The sequence below is a fragment of the Calypte anna genome, chromosome 28 (assembly GCF_003957555.1).
Source record: "Calypte anna isolate BGI_N300 chromosome 28, bCalAnn1_v1.p, whole genome shotgun sequence".
Classification (NCBI taxonomy): Eukaryota; Metazoa; Chordata; class Aves; order Apodiformes; family Trochilidae; genus Calypte; species Calypte anna.
The window spans coordinates 839,184-858,476 of record NC_044273.1 but is presented as its reverse complement, the minus strand read 5'-3'; the positions used below and the strand labels follow the sequence as shown (position 1 = coordinate 858,476).

General features: G+C 41.6%; 1 protein-coding gene across 1 annotated transcript in view; it reads left to right on the top strand.

Annotated features, from left to right (window-relative positions):
• AP3D1 (adaptor related protein complex 3 subunit delta 1) overlaps nt 1–19,293 on the top strand; it is a 42,312-nt gene that overhangs the window by 20,835 nt on the left and 2,184 nt on the right. Inside the window, exons 9-31 of the mRNA XM_030466354.1 lie at nt 95–144; nt 1,708–1,757; nt 2,163–2,211; nt 2,958–3,103; nt 3,648–3,796; nt 3,890–4,120; nt 5,191–5,422; nt 5,901–6,046; nt 6,166–6,307; nt 7,178–7,249; nt 8,104–8,179; nt 8,972–9,171; nt 10,106–10,179; nt 12,572–12,776; nt 13,478–13,540; nt 14,131–14,229; nt 14,445–14,594; nt 14,728–14,775; nt 15,128–15,317; nt 16,425–16,513; nt 17,531–17,616; nt 18,057–18,178; nt 18,938–19,017. Coding sequence (XP_030322214.1) covers nt 95–144; nt 1,708–1,757; nt 2,163–2,211; nt 2,958–3,103; nt 3,648–3,796; nt 3,890–4,120; nt 5,191–5,422; nt 5,901–6,046; nt 6,166–6,307; nt 7,178–7,249; nt 8,104–8,179; nt 8,972–9,171; nt 10,106–10,179; nt 12,572–12,776; nt 13,478–13,540; nt 14,131–14,229; nt 14,445–14,594; nt 14,728–14,775; nt 15,128–15,317; nt 16,425–16,513; nt 17,531–17,616; nt 18,057–18,178; nt 18,938–19,017 — 2,749 coding nt within the window. The remainder of the gene's footprint in view (nt 1–94; nt 145–1,707; nt 1,758–2,162; nt 2,212–2,957; nt 3,104–3,647; nt 3,797–3,889; nt 4,121–5,190; nt 5,423–5,900; nt 6,047–6,165; nt 6,308–7,177; nt 7,250–8,103; nt 8,180–8,971; nt 9,172–10,105; nt 10,180–12,571; nt 12,777–13,477; nt 13,541–14,130; nt 14,230–14,444; nt 14,595–14,727; nt 14,776–15,127; nt 15,318–16,424; nt 16,514–17,530; nt 17,617–18,056; nt 18,179–18,937; nt 19,018–19,293) is intronic.

Genomic DNA, 19,293 nt, shown 5'->3' with positions numbered 1-19,293 from the left:
TAATTGAAGGTGTTAACTACCTCCAAAATACTGCTGACAGCTCCAAAATGTGCTGATTTTATTCCTTGTTTAAAATACTTGATTTCTGTTTCAGCACCTCAGCCATGTCTCTCTTATATGAATGTGTGAACACAGTAATAGCAGGTAAGAACAGAAATCTGCCACCTAGAAAAAAACTTTATGAACTTTGTCATCAATTAACAACACCATTTGCATACCTTATGTTTTGTTTTTTAATTCAATGTGTTTTATAACTGAAATAAGTCACCTGGCAAACTTTGATTTATCTCACCTTGTAAATACCTGAAACACCTTTTTTCAGTTGATGAGGCTTGGTTGCTTCAGCTGTGTTGTGTTTAATAAGGCTGAAACAAAGTATAAAAAAGCTGATTATTTATATGTTGCTAGAACTATCAAGTATACCAGCAGCCATAGAATTAGAATATAGCTGATGCCTCATGGAAACTTTGACATTTCTTGTATGATGAAAGAGCAGACTTACTTTTTCATTCTACAGTTTCACAGCTTAAAATGTAGTGTAATTCCTTAAAGGAGCTCATTGGAATTATTGATTTACAGTTCTGGTTTCTTGGGAGTTCTGGGTTATGAACTCAGTAACAGAGGATGAGGAGAGAAACAAAGGCAAAAAGGGATAACACAGAATTCCAGCTCAGACTTGGCCCTTTCTTCTCCCAGTATGAAAGCAGAGAGTTATTGACATCCATGGTTTGCCCCAAAATCTGTTTCTCTTGGTGGTTTGGATAATGATGCAGGAATTTGCTGTAGTGAGTCAGTTCAGAGAGGAAAGGGTGATCTGTCACTCATTTTGTACTCATGCATTCCTTCAGGGAAGTGTGAGGTTGATGTTATGATTGGAGGGGAAAAATAACACAGAGGTTAAATCCTTTGTGGATGAGAGATTGCCACCCTGAGACACAATGGGATAATTCTGTGGTTTGAAGGGAAATTCACACCTAAGGCACTTCAGGGACTGTAATGTGAAGCAAATTGAGGAGATGTGAACCAGAGGCCTTCATTAGAGCACCACTTTGCACTGACAACTCTTTGCATGACCCAAAAGGAGAGAATTTTCTCTGATGTGGAGCTCTGCAGGACTCTGGAGAACAACTACACTTGGGAGTGGCCAAGGTCAGCGTGTGTGAAGTGCTCAGCAGGAGTTGGTGTTGCTGTGGATGTGTGTATGGCAGCAGCAGGTGACAGGATTGTTCTGCTCTGAGGTTGTGTGCTGCCAAAGCTTTACAAGTGGCCAATATAATCAACCATAGGGCCTGATTTTTGCCATGAGTCTCTTGTTGACTTGATTAAAGCTCCAGTGTAATTACATTAAACTTTGGAATCCACTGCTGCATCTTGTTACATTAGGGAAGGGCACACACAAGTTCACCTGCACAGTAGCTGGTGACATTGACACTGACTGCTCTGCAGTGTCAGTGCAGGCAATAAATGAGAGCAAAGCATAATGAAAAGCAGCTTTGAACTGCCTGTTCCAGCAGTTCCTACCTTTACACTTTTTTTCTCTGCCCTGCTGTTACTTTTAAGGTGTATGAAACCACAGTTTTAGTAACAAACTCCTCTTCCCAAGCAAACAGACAAACTGCACCTCTCCTGTGAGCTGAGCAAGCTGGTGTCTTGCTGCATTCATTCAGAACACAAATTCCAACCAAAAGATCTGCTTGTGTCTTTCAGTTCTGATCTCCCTGTCCTCTGGGATGCCCAATCACAGTGCCAGCATCCAGGTACAGTGCTGAGGTTTCTTGGGGGTCATTTGTTCTGCTCCAAGTGCCATGGAGAAATTGGTTCTCTGCCCCAGGTTAAAGCAGTAGCTCCCTGAAACTACCTCACTTAGGTGGAATCCTGCAAACTTGAGTCACTTCCTATATAAATCATCTTTCCTTTCCTCTAAAGGAAAGATTAGTTATTTTCCTAACTCTCTCTGCTCATTAGTTATTTTTCTAACTCTCTTATTCTAATTTTAACACAATCATAGAGAAGTTCCTTTTGTTTTGAACTCTGTTAATGCAACAAGACCCTCCTTTGAGACACCCCAGGTCTTATTTCCTTGTGTACCTAGTAAACTTTATGCAGCTATTTTATTTAAGACTCTTAAGCCTTGTAATAACCATGATGTGGTCTTTTTCTAGCTTTGTGTTCAGAAGTTAAGGATATTGATAGAAGATTCAGACCAGAACTGTAAGTATGTTGCTTGTCTTCATAGAAGCTTTTAGCAGCCAACCACTGGGGAGAAATTGCAGTGTTCTTAGAGCAGTGAGCTGTTTCTCAAAAAAAAAAAAAAAAAAAAAAGAATTGTTCAGTATTGTTGTGTCTGGTACATTGTAAACAGTTGCTGGGGTTTTTAATGTGGAAATAATTTTTTTGATAGGGAGTGGTTCATTATAATGAGCTTTTTAAAAACGAGTGAGATTAATTGCTACCACTGTTTGTGGGCTTCTAAATCTCAAACAGTTCTCTTTCCATGCTCTGGGTTTTCCCTTTTTATAAACTTGTGGCTTGGGAAGTAGTGAGGGCTATCCTGTCACTACAAAGAACAGTGGCAAATCCTTTTTTTGTGCAATTATGAATTTTTCCCCCTGAGAACAAGACTCCTACACAGGTCTTGTTAGTGCTTTTAAAGCTGGGTTCATTCTAGGATGAACCCATAGTTTCAGAATAACTTAATTGGCAAAACTTGAGGTGCAAGAAGAATGAAATGAAGGATATATATGTAATTACATGTCTATATATGATAAAGGTATATATATGTATACATAAATATAAAGACCATAATCTGTGATAGGTTGTTTTCTGAAAGATTCTCTTTATCTTAGATTTTTTAGTGTATTCAGTTGATTTCACATCTCACTCAGCATTAAGGTTTCATGCTCAACCCAAAGCAGTGTTTCTATATTTGGAAAGAAGTTTTATTTTGTCTTTCACAGTGAAATACCTGGGACTCTTAGCTATGTCCAAAATCCTGAAAACACATCCTAAATCAGTTCAGTCTCACAAGGATCTCATTCTCCAGTGTTTGGATGACAAAGATGAGTCCATCCGACTCCGAGCTTTAGATCTCCTCTATGGCATGGTATGTTTCTGCATTATTTCCTTTCCTGTCCAGCCCTCATGACCCTTTAAGAGGCTGATGTTTAAGAAAAACAACAACTTTCCCTTTCTCCAGTAGCCTTGTGATAATAACTGCTGTATCTTTCCAGAGCAAGTTAATACAACTATGCTTTGCTATGCTAGATTTCTGTTGGATGTTAATGACCTTTTAATTTGTTCAGTTTAGAAACAAAAATGTTTCACACTACTAAATTTGCCACCTGGAAGAAACAAACAGTTCACTTTCTCCCACGTTTCTGTATTGCTGATAATAATTCTCATTTTCAGCTCTTCCAGTATGTGCTGGTGCTGACTCTGCTTTGGTAACAGCTTTGTGAAGAACTAAACAGGTTTTTTTTTTTTCTTTTGGCTGAAACTGGGGCATAGGGAGGTTGTTCTGGTTTCTTTCATGTTAATACATGACATGGGTCCAACAAAGAGGAATTCCATTTTAATGGAATCAGAAGGTCTCAACAGTATGGAAAATGGCTTAGTTTTGGTTCAACCCTTCAATAACTCTTTAACAGGTATCAAAGAAGAACTTGATGGAGATAGTGAAGAAGCTGATGATTCATGTGGATAAAGCAGAAGGGACAACGTACCGGGACGAGCTGCTGACCAAAATCATAGATATCTGCAGCCAGTCCAATTACCAGTACATCACAAACTTTGAATGGTCAGTGGCTTCATCTGTCAACTTTTGAGACTGGCAGCAGTGGCCCTGTATGATTGTCTGCTGCTCAGTTTGGATCCCTTTCACTTCTCCCAGGTACATAAGCATCTTGGTGGAGCTGACCCGGCTGGAAGGCACACGGCACGGGCACCTCATAGCAGCTCAGATGTTAGATGTGGCTATCAGAGTGAAAGCTATCAGGAAATTTGCAGTTTCCCAGATGGCCATGCTTCTGGACAATGCTCATCTCATAGCCAGCAACACCCAGAGAAATGGGATCTGTGAGGTGCTTTATGCTGCTGCTTGGATATGTGGGGAGTTCTCTGAGTAAGTGCAAACAAAATCAGACATGGTTTGAATGGATTCTTTTGGGCAAAGATTCAGGTCATTGAAAAGAATTTTTTGAGAGAAAGATAATGCAGAATACATAAATAAAGTTATTTCTTCTTTCCTTCTCCTTTGCCCTGTAAATCTCCTTTTCTGTTTCTAGCCAAGACTCATACTTACTTTAGAGTATCTGGGCTTTTTTCTTATCTCTGTAGTCCTGCCTCCTTGTGCATGAAGACACAATTTTGGGTGTGAGCAATAAGATCTTAAGACATTGAAAGAATTCCTAAATTGTTAAGGTCTAACCCCACTAGTACATTATAGGGAAAATATCCAGTCACCATGTTTGACTGAATGAGTTTTTGCTTTCCTCCCTATTTTGTCCTTGTTGAAAGGTTTTGCAGAACCTAATCTTTTCTGAGGATTAGAAGTTTTTAGATCTTTTTTGCTCATAATTCACCTTCACCTGCTGCAGCATAATTTTTGATGTTCTTGTGCCAGCAGCATCCTTTAGCTGAAATAGTTTTGTCTCTGGGTTGCGTGCATACACACCTTTCCCTTTAGTCGTGGGCAGAGAGTTTTGAATAAAAGCATGAAATTTAACAGGTGTTATGATCAGCATTCTTTTCTGTGTATTAATCATTGCCTACTAGATTCTATTTTTGTTCAGTAAATGATTAGAAATACCACCTCACTGCTGCAAGTGGCGAAGTACAGGATGGCAGGGAGGCAGTTGGGCTGCTTGGTCCAGCCTGCCAATGGAGTTGGCACTTAAAATTCAATGTTGAGTTAATGGAGAGAATGCTGAACTTGTCAAAGTGGAAACTGAGTTGTCCCTCCCTTTCTGTCAATAGAGAAAGCTGTAAATTCTTCTGTGCCACATTACTGGAGTAATTTGGAAGGGAAAATACTGCAGAGAGGAAATGATTTTATGTATTTGCAGTCTGTCCTCTCTTTCTGCAGCACTTTGCACTGCAACTGAGATTTTGGGGGAAATTTTTTCTCCATGAAGACTGATGAAACACTGAAACTTCTCAGGTGCTTTTTCATCTGTCCCCTCTGCTTTGTAGACATCTCGAGGAAGCAAACCAAACCCTAGAAGCAATGTTGAGGCCTAAAGTTACAACTCTACCAGGTCACATCCAAGCAGTTTATGTCCAGAACATGGTGAAGCTCTATGCATCCATCCTGCAGCAGAAGGAGCAGTCTGGAGAAAAGGAAGCAGCTCAGGAAATTACACAGCTGATGATTGAGCGTTTGCCTCAGTTTGTACAGAGTGCAGATCTTGAAGTTCAGGAGAGGGTAAGAGAACAAAATTACTTTGGGATTTATCCTACAAAGTCTCATTTGTCTTGGAGCATTCATGTAATTTCCTGTGGACAGGCACATTTTATTTAAGTCAGTGTTATGAACAGAGTGGTGTGTTTACTCTGGGCTTTAATTAGCTTGGTGAAAGAGAAGGTCTGAAAGTAGAGGACTAGAAAGAGCAGTGATACTCTGTCAGAACTCAGATGTTTTTCCAATTCATTACCACCTCTGGAGACTGCAACACTTTAACTTTAAAACAATTTCATTTTAAAATTATGCAAGCACATAGGGACATGGAAAGGACCCAGCTAGAAGAGAGGATATACATGGATTCTTTTTTTTACATTTGCTCTAAACCTGCAGTTTATGCTGCTTCTCTTAATGGAGTAGAACAGTTGTCTTCTCATTTTCTTTTATTTTTTCATCAGTTTTTAAATATTAATTCTGAAATTAATTTTGCATTTGATTTTAGGCTTCTTGCATCTTACAACTAATAAAATACATCCAGAAGCTACAAATAAAAGAAGTACCAGTAGCTGAAGAAGTAATAGCCCTGTTTGCTGGTGAGCTGAACCCTGTGGCTCCTAAAGCACAGAAGAAAGTCCCAGTTCCTGAGGGGTAATGTTCTCCAAAAGCCTTATTTAAACTTTTAAACTATGAAATAGTAAATTAAGATGATGAGAAACACTGAAGTACTCAAGGGTACTGAGCTGTTTGTTTACTGCAATTCTTACCAGCTTGGACCTTGATGCCTGGATCAATGAACCTCCATCAGACAGTGAGTCTGAAGATGAAAAGCCCAAAACAATATTTCATGATGAGGAACAAAGGCATTCCAGACACAGACAGCCAGAAATAGATGAGGAGGAACTGGCCAGAGTGAGTGCATGTTAAAACACTTTTCCCTACATAGCTCAGTAGTGATGTTGTGAGTGCTACTAAAGAAGTTGGAGCTGTTGTGGATTGGTTATGTAGCCAGAGAGCCATTCATCTCTCTGCAGCTCAAGGTTCAACATGAACAAAATGTATGTCCCTGAATACTGATATTGTTTTGGGCATTGTGGAATACATCCAGTATAAAATTCTCTTGGAAGTCCAGCTTGGCTCTCTTGTCCAAATGTGGAAGCAAAATAGTACAAAAACTTGTCCCTTGTTAGGATTTTTGAGCTCTGACCTGTAAGGTGTGCAGTTCCCTTCCAAGTAAAGGGTCTTGAGGATGGACATTGAGCTCTGCAACTATTTGGTTTTTGACACAGCTCCTCCACTGCTCCACTTCTGTTCTTGTCTGTCCTCTGTGTCATCATCAGAAGCAGCAGCATCTTGGATCATGGACCCTCACAGCTTCCATGAACTCCTGTGGTGTGACAGGCAGCAGTGCTGCCACCTTGCCTGCTTCTGACCTTTTATTGCCAGGAATCTTCCCTTCTTCCTCTCTTTTCAAAAATGAAAATAGAAACATCTGAATTGCCATCAAAAGCTGTTACTCAGAAGTTTCTAATCTAGAATTAGAAATCAAAGAAAGGATGTTCTAATAACTACTAGTTATAGCAACAGAAGTACTTGTAGTCATATCCTAATAGGTTTTGTAACTCAAAACTGGTTGATTGTAGTCAGGCTACTGTGCATTAGTCTTCTTGCAAGTAGTTAAGCATTGTTCCAAAATCCGGGGAGATTGTGTTTGCACTTTGATACTTTTTATCTCTTTCTTTTAAACAAACATTCTAACTACAAATACTCCTTTGCTTTCAGCGTCGAGAAGCCCGGAAACAAGAACAAGCCAACAACCCATTTTATATTAAAAGCTCTCCTTCCCCACAGAAGGTGAGTGAGTCTGAATTAAAATATCTTGCAGACCTCTCATATAATTGTGTGAAAGCTTGCTGCATGTCAGAGCTGCACCTTCCCTCTGATACATTCTGGTTATTTCCACTGCAGTTCTCATTTGTGTTGAGAAACTCCTATGATTTAATATATCACAAGAGCAGCCAGGTTGTGGTGAATCTCTGGTGGGCCTTCAGGTTAGAAATAACAAAGTGGTAGTGGTCCCATTACACAGGAGTTTGTGGATTAACTTGTCATGGGGAGTGTAGTCTTTATATTTTAGCAAGGACTCCCTGAAGGTTGTTGAGAAATACTTTTTGGTACCTCAAGCTCCTGTGCAGTACTTTGTCCCAGCCCTAGGTGATGGAAGGGGTCAGGTTGCTGGGCACCTTGTTAAGAGCAAGGCAGAGAGAGTGAACCTTGAACGTGCTGTATGCTTTATCAACCAAAAAGGTCACTGTGGAAGAGACCTTAGTGCCCTTTTCAGGGGAAGAATTTGCTTATTCCTGTACATCCTAAGCACTACCATGTTTTCCTCAACCTAAATTTCAAAATTTATCTTTTCAAGTGGCAATTTCCTGGCAATAGAACACAAACCAAAAATCCCTCAGAGTTGTAACAAGCCTGGGCAGTACCAAGGTTAAAAAACTAGCTAGAAGTGGAGTCTTTTGTAACACTTACTATCTGGCTTTAAAATACACCCTTCTAACACAGGATTTAGAACTGAGCTGTTCCATTCCTATCCTTTAAAATGTTCACTTAATTGATTAAACAGCTTGATGTTTGGAATGTATCTATTTATATACATCTGTATCTGGCAGTGCTCAGAATGTAACAAACTTCCATTTTCTTAGCGTTACCAGGACACTCCAGGGGTGGAACATATACCTGTGGTGCAGATCGACCTCTCTGTCCCCTTAAAAGTCCCAGGTAAGTCCAGCTGATCTGTATAATTAGTGACAGAATTTCAGTTAAGCAGAAATATAAATTCCTTTTTAGGATTCCTTCTCAGGTTTTTAAGGACAAGGAGCATTCTTTTGTTACACTCAAGTGTATCTCAGCTTAGATATATTTGAAAATAGAATTTTGCAGGATGAGTCCAGTTCCTCTCAGGACAGCAGTGAAAGTAATTATGTGACTGAGAATATTGTGCAGCCAAATCCTATAAACAAACCACTGTCCTGTGGAGGACTCACTCACCTTTGCAATGTCCTACAGGGATGCTGAGGGGCATCAGGAGACAGGAGGTGGAGTCTTAACAGTAGAGATAATATTGTAATAACTGGGTTCAAATATCAAAAGATGGACGTGTATCCAGTGGGGGTTGATGTAGCACTGAAAAGCTGTTGATAAAGTGCAGTAGGTTGCAAGTGATGAGATCTAAGGGCAAATATTTAAGGCTTACTTTATAGGTTTTTCCCAAAGTGTGCAAAGCTGTTGGTATTTATGCAGCAATGGCACCAATTCTACTTGAAATATCAATGTTTAGGTGCTCCTTGTAATCCAGTTCATGTGGACAAGAATTTAGGGAGCAGGATAGAGCTCTGTCCTGTGTGGTAGGAAAGCTGCTGCTGGAGGGGCTGTGTGTGAGCTGATAGGGGAGCACAGGGAGGTGCTAATCTAATTTGATCTAATTTGGAGAAGCCAGAAGCCAGGGTCACTCCTAACGTAGTCTTGCAGTGATCAGTGTCCATGTGGAAAACAGTTTGGCTTCCTCTGCAGGAATGCCTATGTCTGACCAGTATGTGAAACTGGAAGAAGAACGAAGACATAAACAGAAACTGGAGAAAGACAAGAAAAAGAAAAAACAGAAGAAGGAGAAGAGAGGCAAACATCATCGCCACAACTCTCTGCACACAGAGAGTGAGGAGGACATTGCTCCAGCTCACCACGTTGATATCATAACAGAAGAGATGCCAGAGGTCAGAAACACCTGAAATAATTTGTCCTTTCACAGTGCTAAAGGATTTATTTGGTTGTCTTTATATTTGAAGGTCAAGAACACTATTTGCATAAAATACAAGATCTTTTAGTGTAAGCTGGTGGGGGAAAAAACCATGTTAAAATACACATGGAACAAAGGGAAACTTTGCAAATCTTACCTTCTTGAAAAGGGAACAGAAACCTTTGGGTGTATATTCATGGAAATTAAGCATTCTCTGTATCACTGGAAGTTAATTCCATTGTTCAGGTTGGTGGGCTGAGTTGGGGGCTTATCAGTGTGCTCTTCTGGAGAGATTTTTCCCCAAGAATTGCCAGCCAGTCTGTATTGTTGGAGTTCAAGAGCTCTGACTTCTTGCCAGACTGTTTAAGAAATGACTGATTGAGATGATCCCAGGCTGTTCTTTACAGGGGGAGAAACAATTGTCTTTTTGTGCACAGAAGACCAAAACTGCCACTGAAACTATTTAAAAACACTCCAGCAAAACAAAAAAATATGCATTTCTGCTATAAAAGTAATTCCATCCAAACAGTCACTTCATTTAGTGTGCTTTGCTGCTTCACTTTGACATAAACTTCTCTCTAGTCAGCAGGTTTGGAGCTGATTATAATTAATTGTGCATGCTAATGACATACTCTGTATTTGTTCCTAAAATTTCCTTTAGTCAGAACTGGACAGCAGCAGTTCAGACCCAGCAGTTTATGAAGAATGGTTTTCTGTTCTAAATTAATCTTGTAACTTCATGCTGCATTAAAGCATGTTGTTCCTGTGACATCCTGAGCCTGACTGCAAGCTGGCCTGTTCCAGGGTTAACAGTCCTAAAAAAAAACTGGTTTTGGGGGATGTAGAACTTCAGCATCAGAATTGCCTGTGGTTCACTTCTCCAGTGGATGATCTCTTTCTCTCTCCTGCAGAATGCTTTGCCCAGTGATGAAGATGACAAAGATCCCAATGATCCATATAAAGCACTTGATATAGATCTGGATAAGTAAGTGACAGTTTTGTGTGTGGATTTACTGCTAATCAGAATGCATGAAGGGCAAGTTTGGGGCTGAGCAGGCAAAGGCATTAACAAGTGTCTTGGATGTAACCCTGGATGATCAGCCAGGCCTGGGTTCCCACTGCAGCACAGATGATAAAAGTTGCTGAAGAGGCAGAGGAATGATTCTGTGTGACTGAAAGGAGCCTGAAAGCACAGGCAGTGTAGCTGGGATCAGATGTGAGTTAGTCTGAGGATGTGGGTGTACCAGTACCTCTCTGATCTAACCTGCACTGGCCCAGTGTGAGCTGCATCTGTCAGTGTTCAGCTCAGAACCCCCAGACCCATGGCAAACTCTGTGTCCTGATAAACTTGACCAGTAACAGCCAGTCTGTACCATCCCCACTGCCCTGTGGTCATTCAGTGGGGTGGCACTAGTGACAAAAATGTTATTTATGAGTTGAGTGAACTGCATATCATAACTTTGCCCAGAGTCTGGTCCCCCATTCAGCTCCTGGAGCTGTTTCCAGCACTCCCAGTCCCCTCAGGCCACATGATAATTAGCAGGGAGCTGTTAATGTTGCACATGGAGAGGTATTTTTTTTTTTAGCTCCTGTAATACAAAATGATCATGCTGACTGTAGTTGGTGATTTATGGTCTATGGATGCCTCCTGTAAAGTCTTGAAGACACTGCAGGCACTGGATGCATAACTTCAAGGTCTGTGCTGTTCTCTGTGATTCTCAAATCTGTAGGGGTTTGGCCCCTTGATACCTTGCAAAAAATGATGTAGTGGTTTTAAAAAGTGAAAGCACAGTTTCTGAAAAACTTTTTTCTCATGAGCCAGTGGCATTCTTCTCGGTCTACAGGGGAGAAATATATAAAAGGAAATTAACTTCTGCCTGTAGACCTGGTATTTTTATGGCAAGCCACAACAACACAGCAAACACTGAGCTGAGCAGTTTCTGAAGCCTGTGCTCCAGGAGGCATCTGTGGACTTCTGTATTGTGTCCATCCACTCTCTTTCCATTCCATATGAGTCAGTGTGCTCTCCTGTCATGTTTTCTCATGTCTCTGTCCTCTCTTTCTCTCTGTGCTTGCACTGCTCTGTCTGTGTCACCCTCACATGCAGTCTGGTTTCAGGGAAGCCTTCCAGGTAAGAATATATTGCTAAGGGGTTGACCTTTCCCAGGTTGGTTAATTGCAGTGGACAATGTGAATGTTTGAAGGGTGGTGAAGCAATTGAAATCATTGTCCCTTAGATCAGTGTGAGTCTATCCTAGCATTGTCCTTCAGCACCAATCCCTGTTCTGTACAGGTACACATGAAATAGCTTAAAGATGAGATCTGTTCACTGTTCAAACTGATGGGGTCCAGGTCACCCTTGCAGTGTCTGTTTCAAAGTGAAAAAACAATTGGGTCCAGTTCTTAAAGAATCATTCAGGTTGGAGAAGAACTCTAAGGTCAAGTCCTGCCCTCGGCCCAACACCACCCTGCCAAGTAATCCATGTCCAGAAGTGCCACATCCACATATTTGTTGCACACCTCTAGGGCAATATAAGCAAAAAAAAAAAAAAACCAAGGCAGGTGAGATCATTAGCAAAATCTTCCTGAACAGATGTTTGCTGCTCAAATATGAAAATTAACATTAGGTAAAAGCTCTTGAAATAGAGAAACAGGCAATCTGTGAACTTCCCACTGACTTTTGGACAGTGTTCAACAAGAATGCAGAAATACTTGGGATGTTCTTTTCCCAAGCAACAGCTTTATGCTACAGTGTAAATCAAAACTACTACTCATGCTCTTTGGAAACAGGTATCTGGAATTAAATAGGACATTCTTGAATGTAATGGTAGAGTAGAGATTCACAGCATAAACTTCCAAAATGAAACATTTTCCTGCTTACAATGATTTCCAGCTGGAGTGATCTATTTATCAGTAACAGGGAACCCCCCACCTTCAAGGGCTGTTTGAGCCATGCTATCATTCCACTGCTTAAATTCCCACACTGTTGCAAATGTTTCCTGTGTCTCACCTCTTTGCTCTGTCTTCCTTTGTGAGCAGTTTCACAGAAATGCCAGGTAACAGTGTGTATGTGTTCTCCTGTAGGTGTTACTGCTACTCAGCCTCTACTCAGTCTGTAGTTACCACTTCTTAAGAGTGATCAGGTACCAGCAAGAGCTTGGCTGTCATTAACATTCAATATGTTTTTATTAAATTGTAACTCTCAAGGGCAGTGTCTGCAGTTAGATAAATAAACTTCAGGTAGAAAAAGTTATGTGCTGATTTAATATCTTGGGGCTCAACTGTTAAAAACAAAGCAAACCATGTCTTGGAGATCCAGCAGATGATCTAAGCTAATGGAGAGTTTTTGCAGAAGGGTTATGGTCTCTGTTTTTAAGACCCTTAGCAGACAGTGAGAAGCTGCCAGTGCAGAGACACAGAAATGTTGAGACCCTGAAGTCACCAGACTCAGAAGCTCCTCTAGTAGAGAAGAAGACCAAGAAACCCAAGAAGAAGGAAAAGAAACACAAAGAAAAAGAGAGAGACAAAGGAAAGAAGAAAGAGAAGGAGAAAAAGGTAGTAGAGGAGGAAGAAGAAAAAAAGGTAATTCTCCAAGACTTGCTTTATTTTAGAAACTGCTGCTGCAGGCCATATTTCTGGCCATGTTTTATTTGTTGCTTAGGAACAGTCACATTTGACAAGTCAAACAGCTGAGTGGTTTTGGCTTTTATTTCCATAAGTTTTTACAGCCATGAGAGCAGATATTTGAAGATTTCTGTTAATAAAAATAACATTTACTTAGCCTCCAAAGTTAGCAGAGTTCCAGCCTACACAGCAGATCTTCCAGATCTGATTGGGAAGCTGATTGTACTGATACTTTGTCTGTTCTTAAAATTAGGAAGTTTGTAGCAAAATACCTGAAACTTCCTTTTGTTCTCCATCCTGTCCCTTATATACTCCAGACTCTTTCAGCTATAAAACCTGATATTAGTTGTTTTTCTTGCTACCCACTCAGTGGAGATGCAGTTTTTCTCTTGGGTGTGGCCAGTGTGCTTGGAGTGGCTGTCACATGCAGGGTCACTTGCAATTGCTGTCACCTATATCCAGGTCTGGAATTGTGCTCCAAGGTTCAGGCTAAGCCTCTTGAGCTATTTGCTTCTAAATGTACTGCAGCCTCTGTATGAGCATTCCAGAGTGAGCTATTTCCACAAAAACTAGGGGTTTAACTTAGTTGTTCATTTGCTTGCTGGTTGTATGAGGTATCAAAGCAAACCAGAGTGGGTTTGTTTTCTCTTGCAATGCAGGGGGAAGACCTGGATTTCTGGCTCTCCACTGCTCCACCACCTGCTTCCACTACCCAGCCACAGGTAAATGTTTTAACCACATCCCTGGAAACTTTTTCTTGTGAGGGCATCTTAGCTGTGAGAGCTTTGTCATGCTGCAGGAGAGGAGGGAAAGACAGGCTTCATCTCCTCATCTTACTGCTAGGAAGCGATGATGTTCTGTCTCCCCAGTTCCCAGACTCTGTAATGAGAGTTTCCAAGCTTATTCTGCTGCAAAGATCAGTAGATAGGAATCCAGGTACAGCTACAGGCTTGGTGGGTCTTAATATTATAATACTATATGATTTTGATTTCCTAGTGTGAGGGAGACACAAGCAGAATGAATAGACCTGAGAGAGGCAGTCTGAAAGAAAATCTTTTGAATTTAAATGGGAGATTTTAAGGAAGAGACAGGGAATATAAGGGAATGGATTCTTTTGTATCTTGTCTTCAGGTGATCCTATTTGCTGGGTTTCAGAGACATAAAAATGAAAGGCTTGGTGTCAGTGAAATGTAAATGTTAAAGTAACAATTGCTGTGGAAGGGAGTGTCACTGTGAAGATTTCTTTTAGTGTGGGATCAGTTGTTTCAACTGCATTCTGTTAGTGTCATAATCTTCCTGCTCATCTTCTCAGAGTGAGCCTGAAGTGGGTGCTGCTGTTGGGGCTGAACCTCAAGAGGTAAAAAAGGAAGAAAGGGAAGAGCGAGATGAGGAGGAGGAGGATGAAGGAAAGGTAAGTGGCTTGAATTGCTGACACCCTTAGCCATATTTTCTTAGAGTCTTGTATTCCTTAAAAACCCTGTTTTGGGTTTCTGCAGAAATAGGAAATTATGTTCAGTCACCCCTAAGGCTAGAGTGGGAGTTTGTAGAGAGAGGTGTCCTGATGTAATGGCTGGGAATGTAGGGATTCTTTAAGGGTTTGTTGTAGTTTCTTGTTCTTCCTGGTAGAAATCCTCCAAGCATAAGAAGAAAAAGCACAAGAAAGAGAAGGAAGAGAAGTCAAAGGATAAAAAGAAATCCAAAAAGAAAAGTCATCACAGCGAGGAGGAGACAACAGAGTCAGTGCAGAATGGAACACTAGATGATGAACCACTACCAGTGAGTAGCTGTGCCCTGGCAGCACTTGCCCTGGGGAAAAGGCAGGAGCTAAACTGGTCTGGGAAGGAGGAGGATGACAGCTCTTTTCAGAGAAATGAATTATATTGTGACTGATTTCTCTCTTGTTTTTCAGCCTATGTCCAGTTATCGCCTCCTTGCTGAAAATCCATACATTAAAATGGTGAGGTTTGCTGCATTCAAATCCAGATGTTTTGTGTTCTCTAAGAGAAGAGGGGATATGCTGGGGATAGTATAGCAACTTAACTGAAGAACTGTTTAAATTGTAGGAGGCAAAACATAAAGCTCCATTTCCATTCCTTTGGATGTCCCATTTAAGCTTTTAGGTAGATATTTTCCCACTCCTTAGCAGTACTGTGGAGCTGATCACCAGTGTGGTTTACATTATTCTCTAGCTGTACCAGATTTCCTTCTCTTTGAAATCTGCTTTATTCTGCTGCTGTGTTCTGCTCTGGTGCTCTGCTGTTTGAAGTTTCTGAATCTTTCCTGTGATATTTTTTTCCCTTCACTTGCAGACCTATGATATTCAAGGAAACCTCCAGAATGATAGCCAAGTTACTGTCTCTGTTATCTTTGAGAACAAAAGCACTAGCTTTCTTAAGAGCATGGAACTAAATGTCCTGGACTCTCTCAACACTAAAATGCTCCGACCAGAAGGATCATCAGTACACGATGGGATCCCTGTGCCCTTCCAGCTGCCCCCTGGTACGCTCAGCTTTGCACAGGGTTCTTGGAGGATGTCTAGTCCTGCACTGCCCTCCTGTGGAAAGAATTGTTGGAACTTCTTGCTACTTGGTCTTTTCCAGAAAGAAGTGTGTCCCTCTGCCTGGGTGTTCACTGGGTTTTCACACAATTCACTGGAGAGGATAAGTCTTTTTACAGTGTGGCTATAAAAACAGGCAGTTCTGTGCAGCAAGAGCAAAGTCTATCATGTAGCACTGGGTGCCTGAATGTCCAAGTTCCTTTTTCAGGTGGCTGCAGGCTGGCACACCTTTGAATGTGCCAGCATCACTACTGGAATCCCAAATTCACAAGGAGTTTGCTGTGAGACTTAAAATGAAACAGAGCTATAGGTTCTTGAACTCTTAGAATCCCCTCTGGATTTATTCTTGAGCCATCATCCCCCTGTTTTAATGGCAGGATCCATCTGCAGTGAAATTCTGTGTGTGTTTTTCTGAATGAGAAGCTGAGGCCTTAAGAAATACTAGACTTGGAGCTGAAGGATCCTGGCATCATCCATGGTGCAATAGTGCAGACAGGTCACTGAGTTTCTACAAATTTTACTTCCCTTGCCAGAGAGTTAATTTGAATGCTGAAATTCACAGCTCACAGAAGTCTTCTGGCTTTTGGTGCCTTCTGGGTGCATTCAGATCCCCCATGGGAAGCAGTGGGCTGTGGTTTTTTATGTTCTATATCAAGAAGTTCTTGACACAAACTTGTATATTAAAAGAAGAACATGGAAACATTAGAATGCAAATTAGTTCTGAAAACTAATTGGAAATGTGTGTATTACACAAACAAATTAAATATATTGCCACTGTGACATGCTTTGTCCAGGCACTCAATAGCCTCCAGCAGATGCCAGCTCTCACTGCTGCTTTTCAGAGCCCCAAGAGCAAAGTGCTTTAACACTGTTAATTCACAGCAGGAACTGTGCATATCTCTCTCCCAGCTCCACGGGACACTTCAAACCTTGTTCAGAAATAGTCAATACCTAAAGCTTAGCTCCATCTGATTTGTTTATTCTAACCATTACTTAGATATGGAAACCATTTTCTGGCCTGACTTCTCCCTCTTCTCTCTTCATGCTAGGAATCTCTAATGAAGCCCAGTTTGTGTTTACACTTCAGAGTATTGTTATGGCTCAGAAGTTAAAAGGAACTCTGTCCTTTATAGTCAAAGTAAGTGCAGCTTCAAACTCTGTGCTTCCTTTGGAACTGCATAAGGGAGCTTGACTTGGGTGGAAAGCACTGCTTTAGAGCTTCTTTTTTTTAGGCATCATTTCATCTCTGCTGCACCAGCCCATTCTGTGATGTGAGAAGTATTTTTACATGACATCTTGTGCAAAGAGTGTCCCAAATACTGTGTAAGCATGTCCTAAATTGTCATTCCTGGCAGCGTGTGAGCAATGCAGCCTGAACACATTTGCCACATTGCCAGCTGGAAACTCAGTGCAGGAGAGGAGGTTACCTGGCTGATGAGAGAGGCAGCCTCCAGAGCCTGTTCCTTCTGATCTGTTACCCACAGATCAGCTGGACACTGCTGTCTGGTCCAAAGCTGGAAAACCAGTAAGAATTAGATATGGTTAATAAGAATGGAAACCCAGAACAAGAGTGAGGTTATCTGGAGGTACTGTTTGGTATTGACGTACATAAGATTGGGTTTCCAGTCTTATTTGAGTGAAATTATTAATGAAGGAGCTGTGTGAACAGCTTGAAGGAAATGAATGGAGACAGTTGTGGCTACTTCTGAGTCAGCCATGATCTCTATTTTAAGGCTTTCTTAAAAATAGCATGCCAGTCCTATTTTCAGTGCCTAAGAATCTGGGAGATACTAATTTATTATTTTCCTTGGGAAACAGTGAACCATAAAACCACATCTCCAAGTGTCAGTTTAAATTCAAGCTGCTCAATTGATTCCAGCAAGGTGCAATTGAAAATGCAAGTCATCTCCCTCCAGTTGTGTCCCTTATCTGCTCAGGGTGTGTTTATCAACCCTGCTCCCCAACCCTTGTCTCTCATTGGCCTGATGGGGTAGCGTGATGGTTCTCAGACCCATCCTTCAAGCCCAGCCAGGGTGTAGCAAAGAGAACTGAGCCTTAAGTCTTCATCAGTGCCTGTTTGGTAGGTTGGGGGTGGTGCCTCCTCTTGCTGTGCCTTGGGGCTCCCATTCATCTCCTTTCCTTTGACCTGTTGCAGAATGATGAAGGTTCAACCCATGAAAAACTAGATTTCAAATTGCACTTCAGTTGCGCTTCATACTTGATCACGACGCCTTGCTATAGGTAAGTGCCATGCAGGGGCCACGACACCTGTGCTTTTGCCACCCATGTGAAGCTGAGCTTTGGCTGGAGGCCATCTCTGCAAGATACACAGTGTGCTTCTGACTTTGGCTGCTTGTGATTGCTTTGGTTGCAGTTCAGTTACCTCGTGGAATGTTTGACTGATAAAATGCATCTAGCAACGTGTTTCGGGTGATTCTGAAGAAGGAGCTGTGTACCCTGTGAGCTGGCAGAGGTTGTGGGGAAGTAGCTCTGGTTGAGGTTATAGGGTACTCCAGTGGAGTTGAGTATGGTTTCCATATTTGCTGTGAACCCATTTTTCTGGAGCTTGGGAGTAGTTAAACTTCTGCATCCTGAGATGTCTCAAGGTCTGCATGGGGCTCGTGTGGCAGCTGACACTGGAATTTCTACCACAAATGTTTACTTTCCGTCCTGTTTTGCAGTGATGCTTTTGCCAAGCTCCTAGAGTCTGGAGATCTGCACATGAGTTCTATTAAAGTAGATGGAATTAGCATTTCCTTCCAACATCTACTGGCAAAGATCTGTTTTCATCATCATTTTTCAGGTGAGTCTTCCTCAGTGCAGAACCTTCTGCATAATTCCATATTCTAAAATTTCTACTGTTCTCAGCAAGTGCAATACTCTGTGGCCTTATAGTGACAGAAGCTGGTGGTGTCCAGATTAAATAAATTTGAGAAAGGAGGTTTTTTTTTCAGTTTTGTGAGACACTGGTATGCTCAAAGCATTCTGTGTTCTTCAAAATAACTCTCCTTCTGTCCCTGTGGCTTTCCTTCAGCCCACTGAGGCATGTGGCAGGTATCATGGGAGCAGCTTGCTGATAGAGAGGGCTGTAACTGTTCTCTGGAGGGTGTGTTTGATCTTTGTGGTGCTTCAACCTCTCTCTGTTCCCAATGCTTCCTTTCAGTAAGGGAGAGCATGACCTATTCAAGTTTGGACCCACTAATTAATACACAAGAACAGGCTGAAGCAAAACAAATGGCTGTTTCATCATGCCCTGGTGTACATCTTAGACATTGCCTCACTGGAAGTGTTTCTGGGGAAGTGAGCTACACGCTGATCAGCATTTTTGCCATGAAATATTAGCAGCTTACTTAAAAGACAAATGAGTAACCTCATTATTGTGAAACATCCCAAACAGGAGCCAGGCACATACATCATCTTAACCCTGACGACTTTCTCCTCCCCTCACTAAGTAAAAGCTTCTCTTCCTTGAGGCCAGGCAAAGCAGTAGTTCCCCTTCATGTGAAGCAAACCTTTTATTCAAAATTGTCCCACTAAATGAGACCTCCTGCTCTCTTTCTAGTTGTGGAACGTGTCGATTCCTGTGCATCCATGTACAGTCGTTCTATCCAAGGCCATCACGTCTGCCTGCTGGTAAAAAAGGTGAGAGCACTGAGCCACTGAAACAAGACCTGAGAGAAGCTACATCTGCAGCCTCTCCTGTTTTAACAGAAAAAGGGAAATATTCCTGCCTAAATCATCCAGGGGCACCAAGGGCTGTTTAATTCTGGCCCATCCAGCAGTTTTCACTCTGCTGCTGCCAAGCTGGTACCTCCCTGGGGTTTTCTGTTGCCTATCTCATGCCTGGCCTTCTGGTGGGTAGGAGGAGCACTGAGGGCTTCCCCCAAACTTGGCTGTTTCCAGTCCTTGAGCTTGGCT